This window comes from Lepidochelys kempii, chromosome 2, assembly GCF_965140285.1.
Source record: "Lepidochelys kempii isolate rLepKem1 chromosome 2, rLepKem1.hap1, whole genome shotgun sequence".
Lineage (NCBI taxonomy): Eukaryota > Metazoa > Chordata > Testudines > Cheloniidae > Lepidochelys > Lepidochelys kempii.
The window spans coordinates 102,238,916-102,246,177 of record NC_136381.1 but is presented as its reverse complement, the minus strand read 5'-3'; the positions used below and the strand labels follow the sequence as shown (position 1 = coordinate 102,246,177).

At 37.8% G+C, this 7,262-nt stretch overlaps 1 protein-coding gene across 14 annotated transcripts in view; it reads right to left on the bottom strand.

Annotated features, from left to right (window-relative positions):
• Positions 1-7,262, bottom strand: part of ZNF236 (zinc finger protein 236) — a 232,111-nt gene that overhangs the window by 51,802 nt on the left and 173,047 nt on the right. For 12 of the 14 annotated variants that reach the window (XR_012157275.2, XR_012157274.2, XR_012157278.2 and 9 more), the window contains 2 exons: positions 2,452-2,628; positions 1,771-2,143 (listed from right to left, as the gene is read on the bottom strand). Coding sequence is in view for 1 of the 14 variants with exons in the window: in XM_073331780.2 (XP_073187881.1) it covers positions 2,022-2,143; positions 2,452-2,628 (299 nt within the window). In the remaining 13 variants the exon portion in view is untranslated. Of the gene's footprint in view, positions 1-607; positions 2,144-2,451; positions 2,629-7,262 lie in introns of those variants that run through there. The other 2 variants (XM_073331780.2, XR_012157286.2) reach the window with 2 other exon arrangements.

Here is a 7,262-nt window from a genome sequence, read left to right as displayed (position 1 = left end):
AAAAATTCATATTATTAACATTTCTGACTTAAATATTTCCACATAACAAAAATGTTATTTTTATGTCACCAGCTATATTACTTATATACATATGCAAAGAGTTAAAGAAATAAGAGATTCCCTATCAAAAACAACAGTGATTTCTTTCTTCAGGAATCTAAAATGACTAGGTCTTAGAGCAGAGAAAGTATAGATAATATTTACCAAAAGGGGAAAAAAGTGTTTTTTGTATCCTAGAGCAAATAAAAGGCGATTATTTTTCAAATGGTAAAATAAAACCCAACTCTATTTTACATTACAATGAATCCAATACTGATCTAGAAGTACTCATATGAACTCGAAAACTTGATGAAATCTTCCTGCAATTGGGATTACTATTTACAAAATATACTGATCAGCCACACAGAGGCCCATATATTTGTATATATACATACACACACACACACATATATATATATATATAACATATAAATAAATTCAAAGGAACAAAAAGTAAAAGTAAGCAAAGAGCTTTCTGTCTTTGGAATGTCTAAAACATGACTTAAGTTTTACTCCAGTGTTTCTTTGTTATGAATACACTTAAAAGTGGCACCTTTTAGAGCAGTACTAAGGCTATGTCTACACTTACAGCGGCAAGTAGAGTAAAGGCACTACACCTGTAGCTACATGCCATGGCAAAAGGCAGGTGGCATGCCATGTCACTAAAGTGAGTAGCTACATACTGCTGTGTGCAGGCAGTAACGAAAAGGCTCTGGCAGTAGAGAGGCAGCGGGACACTACACTGCAGAAATTAGCAGCATAGACATGGGAGGCCCTGCTTGGAAATGCAGAGAAGTGTGTTGGATATATACCCTGAGGGCTGAGATATGTGGGCACTCTACTCTACCCACCTAAGCCCTGCCTCACCATCTACACTGCTATTTATACCCCTGTACTCTACACACTGCCGTAGCTGTAGATGTACCTTAAGTTAACTAGGTAGTTTTACTGAAAAAATAATTAAAAAACAAACAAAAAAACACCACAGTAAAATGCTTTCAGAGTTGATGCAAAAGAAAATAATGATGCTTTTACAGATTTGGAACTATAAATGTCTACAGTACAGATTACTTTTACATTAACTGAGGTGACCTGTACTGCAGCTTACTTCCAGTCTACTATTAAAATGTACTATTTTAGGTAACCTCCCAACTTTAGTATATGGCTTGTGCTTTCCACAAATACTCAAGTATCTGCCTGTTGATCCTTATGGCTAACCTAAAAACAGGGGTGTTCAACCAGTTTAATCTCTTTTAGTTTGGATTTTCTTTGAATATTTATTGCTGAGTTTGAAGCCTCAGACATTTTGATGGAAAAAAAACTAATAACTGTCTCTACAACTGAAATGGAAATAGCCTGGTCACCTCTCAAGAGATTAGCTACATAAATACCATTTAATGCAAGGGCAATTCACTTTCCAAAATTCCTCAAATGCACCAAAAGAAACTAAGAACAGAAGTTTAACATTTTACTTTGCATTGTAAAAATCAATTCTGTACTGCATGCATCTCTATTGTAACACTTTTCTTTCTAACCTCAAATGTTTTTGCTATACATTAAAAAAATAAAATAAAAAAGCAAATGACAATTTTCATGGTTTTCCCATGAAGTTACTTTTCATCTTCTTTACTAATGCAAGGGAATCACTTTTTCCTGATATGACGTTCCAGTTAATTGTTCAACTAGATATACTGGCTGTGGATTAGAAGATGAAACTGCACGTAGTATTACCTGAGTTCACTGATTTGTAGACAACTTAACACAGATTAATTGATGTTTTTTCAATATTTTCCCACAAGCTTCCAAAAACAATGATTCTTTTAAAGTACTTTTTGTAAATAATTAAAAAAACTATAATATATTATTCTATTGTTAATATTTTCAATGCTTGAAGCATCAACTGTAAAATCCATATGCTTTACTTTTTTCAAAACATATGTTGAGAAATTCAAGTCCTGAAAGCAAAGCTTTCAACTAAGGTGTCATCGAAAAACATTGCTTATACTCTGCCATTCATTTGAAGATTCTTGAACAACTTCTTCTAAATTCAAAGCACGATTAATATCTTCCCCTTCTTGTTGACTGGCAGATTCTTGTATAGTACCTATTGTAATACAACAGAGAAAGAAAGGAATGACCAATACAGATAACATAAGACTATTGCAAATACAACAAAAACAAGGAATGAGGAATATGCACAAATTATTTTGGTTCATAAATCAGAACATCCCCTTGAAATGGAAAAAAAAAATCAAAGGGAATGGACCATTTCACTAGAACTGTGTATCATCTACATTCTATGTTTTAGATCGTCCCCACCTACAGTACAGAGGAAAGGGGATACTGAAGCCACTCACTGATCTCTGCTTCAAAAAATGTGTGCTTAACATTACTACATATCACGTTACCTACCAGCATAACCATGAGCTCGTTTCATATGGAGTTTCATATTGCTTTTCTGTGTAAAGCCCATTGCACAGTAATCACATTTGTAAGGCCTCTCTCCTGTGTGCTTTTTCATGTGCACCTGAAGGGCACTCTTCTGGTTAAAAGCTTTATCACACAGTGTACACTGAAATGGACGTTCCCCTGCACAACAGAAAAATTTACATGGTAACTTTTCAGGTAACAAAACTACATGGGACAGAATACACTTATAATCCTTGAAGAAAGCATTAACATTTCTACTTTATATTCATGATTTTGTTAAGTTTGACAAATTTGTGTTTTAGAATACCAAGTTATAAAGAAGCTTACAAGTTTGATACTTTTTGCCCTACCTCAGAAAGGTAATATAAATTAGGCCATTTTATTAATTTCTAGAAAACTGAATTACTCTCAGACTTGAAAGGTGTGCCATTAAAAATCATTTCTGCTAGATTTGCAATAAAATACCAAATGTGACCCCTGTCCTGTGTGCCAAGAGGTGAATGATCTCTCTTTAGGAAAATTACTAAAAAATCTAGTAATTTTTAGTAATTTTAGTAAAATTTAGTAAAATTTAGGAAAATTACTAAAAAATACAAAGCAAAACAAAAATGAATTATTTAAATCAAGATCTCCTGCTTGCTGATTTAAATTATTTAAATCAATCCACCCTGACCTCCAGCTATAGAAATTAAGAGGCAGTCCAGTGTTTTTGCTGGAGGCTCAAGGACTACGCCCTGCCCTTCATCTTAGGCCACCAGAAAAATTCTTCCAAAGCTGAAGAAACACTGTAGCAACCAATTATTAGCATCAAGACAACCTGATATAATGCATTAATTAACCTTAAGAGAATATGTCTACATTTTCCTTTAGAAAAAGATTTCCATTTTTAGCCTGGTCATTTACTAGACTATCCAAGTGGACTGAATGAGGAGAAAAGCTACGCAACAGAAAGACATTTATCAGGTAAATTTAGTTTATCAGGTAAATTACATATTCTGTTGCTCAACTTCTCTCCTCATTCATTACTAACAGAAGTAGCGATCAGTGAATCACAAAAGTGTGGGGCAGAACAAGCAGTGTTTTAATTGATATAGCAGAACAACAGGCAGGAATGACGAGGCAGTATGTGGGAAACAACTCAGCAGTACCTTCCTACCAAAGGAAACAAAGAAATGGAAACACTTACTTGTAAAATCATCCTCAGACTAGGCTCATGACCTGTGAATAAGTTCTGCCAGTTGCTTAGCGTATTAGCTGGTGCATGATTTTAACCACTTGCCTGCAGCAATTCTGAGGCCCTAAGGCCTTAGCATTTTGGACTGAAAGAGACACCTGGCATGTGAACTCAATATGTTTGAAATATATCTTTTAAGTTCCATGAAAGCCCATTTATGTCATACTCTTCCAAAGGAGTACTAATGGTTAGAACAAAATGATGGAAGAACTATTTTCCAGGAATAGTGGAAAAAGGAACCTACTTGAATAGAAAATTTCCTGAAGCTACAAGAGTAATTTTATACTTTTGACAACCACAGTGTGGTTCTTGTAGAGACAGGAACCAATTCCAAAAACTACCTATTAGAGGTAATGAGAGCAGGTCAGAGGCTCTCACTGATTAATCTTGGCATCTGATACTCAAAGGGAGAGTCTGATGTGCTACATACAGAATACCACTAGAGCTGGTACCCACATTTCTATTGTGCTTGGTTGTAGGGCTCCTATTGACCATTCTGGAGAAACAATAAGGTGGCTGAGATCACTAGAACTTTGTGATTATTATTATAATTCCCTGCTATGTAGTTTCTTTCACATTCTTCTGGAACAGCTGATACTGGCCAATGCTACTGTCAGGATATTGGACTCAATGGACCACTGGTCTGATCCCATATGGCCATGTCTGTGGGAGTGAGGTTTGCGGGGTTTTGTTTTGTTTTGGGGGGGGGAGAAAGGGGAGGTTGTTCAGAGACACCACTGAAAGAGCTGCTGAAGTTAACAGGACGTGTACTCTGAAATTTTGGAAATTTGCCTTCTAGATATGCTCCCCACTGTACAAAACTTTCTCACACAGTGAATATGCAATGGTCCAGAATGAACATTAGATTGACTTTCTGCATGTTATTTGTACTTAAACTATGGAGGCCACCCTGCTATTTCAGCTGCTAATTTTCTCTAATGTTCTCAGAGAAGCAACTCACCTCTAAATCTGGATGCACAAGATATTTGTTTAAAGATGACTGATTGCTATTCATGGGTATAATATTGCCTTTGTAGCTGCCGAGTCATAAGCCATTGCTCATCACAGATCACATCAAAGGTCTGACAAGGTCAGCACATGAGATGTTCAACTCCAGGCAAGGATTATACTTCTAAATGAACCACCTGCTTACCATCAACTAGATTTTCCTTATTAAGTATATGAAAAACCTCTGGTCTGAATGGCTATAGGTGAGGCTTTGAAATTGCAGCACTGTATGTCCTCTCTCTTATAGTCCTTTGGAAAAAAGCTCCCTTCTGAAGGAGTGCCTGTCTTTCACTGGAAAAGCTATTGCTGCACCAGCCTTAGGTTTCCAAAACATATTACATGTCTTTGTTATATAACATTTAGTTTAAAATTTAGTTTTGATCAGACATCTTCATTTGGATCCCAAGATGATCTCAAAGGAGGTGGCTAAGGAAAACCTTCTATTTAATAACGTTTGAAAGATACTTTGTTGCAAGCCACTATCCTCTTGTCCGGTCTTGCACGTGGTGGTGCATGTGGTACTTCCCCAGGCTGTTTACATGGGGGAGATAGCATGCTACTGATCCTGGCTTGGAGGACTACTCAGCTGAGGAGGGATACTGATACAAATACCTCAACTCAATTGTAGAAGCAGCTTGCTAGATGTCCCCAGGAACATGAAAGGTTGCCTGCCTGCTCCCCCAGGATAGCTAGCATCCAAGTATTATAGGAGCAACCTAGCTCCTCTCAGGTCTTTATTCAGTAAATCAGGATAATTTTGAACACAGAAAGGGATTTCTCACTTAACCACTGTAATCCCATGATGGTGCAGCTTTGTGGGGAGTGGAATGTCACATCTCACAGTCAGCATGGATTTGTCAAGAAAAAATTGTGTCAAACCAACCCAATAGCTTTCTTTGACAGGGTAACAAGAATTGTGGATAGGGAGGAGGCGGCAGACGTGGTATTTCTTGACTTTAGTAAAGCTTCTGATACTGTCTCGCATGACCTTCTCATAAACAAACTAGGAAAATGCAACCTAGATGGAGCTACTATAAGGTGGGTGTAAAACTGATTGGAAAACTGTTCCCAGAGTAGTTATCAGTGGTTCACAGTCATGCTGGAAGGAAAGTGGGGTCCCACAGGGATCAGTTCTGGGTCTGGTTCTGTTCAATATCTTCATCAATGATTTAGATAATGGCATAGAGAGTACACTTATGAAAAGTCTGTGGAAGATACCAAGCTGGGAGGGGTTGCAAGTTGTCATAACCATAAGGGTAGCCTAAAATTCCTCCTTACCTGTAAGGGGTTAAGCAGCTCAAATATCCTGGTTGGCACCTGACCAAAGGAACCAACGGGGACAAAAGATACTTTCAAATCTGGGTGAGGGGAGAGGCTTTGTTTTGGGTTCTTTGTTTCTGTGTTCGTTTGCTCTTGGGACTAGGAGGGACCAGATATCAATCCATGTTCTCCAAACCATTCTGAACCAGTCTCTCATATTACAGAAATTTCAAGTACAGCCAGGCAAGGCATATTAGTTTATCTTTGTTTTCTCAATTTGTGAATTTTCCCTTTGCTAGAGGGAAGTTTATCCTGGTTTTTTTGTAACTTTCAAGTTTTGCCTAGAGGGGAATCCTCTGTGTTTTGAATCTGATTACCCTGTAAAGTATTTACCATCCTGATTTTACAGAGGTGATTCTTTTACTTTTTCTTTAAATAAAATCCTTCCTTTAAGAACCTGACTGATTTTTTCCATTGTTCCAAGACCGCGTGGTTTGGGTTTTTGATCATTTTGTAACCAATTGGTTAGGATATATGCTCAAGCCTTCCTCAGGAAAGGGGGTGTAGGCTTGGGGAAATATTTTTGGGGAACAGGACTCCAAGTGGTCCCTTCCCTGATTGTTTGTTAAATCACTTGGTGTGGCAGCGATCCCAAGGCAAAAAAGGAATCTGTGCCTTGGGGAAGTTTTAACCTAAGCTGGTAAGAATAAGCTTAGGGGATCTTTCATGCGGGTCCCCACATCTGTACCCCAGAGTTCAGAGTGGGGAAGGAACCCTGACACAAGTGCTTTGGAGAATAGGATTAAAATTCAAAATGATCTGGACAAACTAGAGAAATGGTCTGAAGTAAACAGGATGAAATTCAATAAGGACAAATGCAAAGTACTCCATTTAGTAAGGAACAATGAGCTGCACACATACAAAATGGGAAATGACTGCCTAGGAAGGAGTATTGCGGAAAGGGATCTGGGAGTCACAGTGGATCACAAGCTAAAGAAGAGTCAACAGCGTAAGGCTGTTGCAAAAAAAGCGAACATCATTCTGGGATGTATTAGCAGGAGTGTTGTAAGCAAAACATGAGAAGTAATTCTTCCGCTCTACTTCTGCACTGATTAGGCCTCGACTGGAGTATTGTGTCCAGTTCTGGGGACCACATTTCAGGAAGGATGTGGAAAAATTGGAGAGAGTCCAGAGAAGAGCAACAAAAAGGATTAAAGGTCTAGAAAACATGACCCATGAGGGAAGACTTAAAAAATTGGGTTTGTTTAGTCTGGAAAAGAGAAGACTGAGG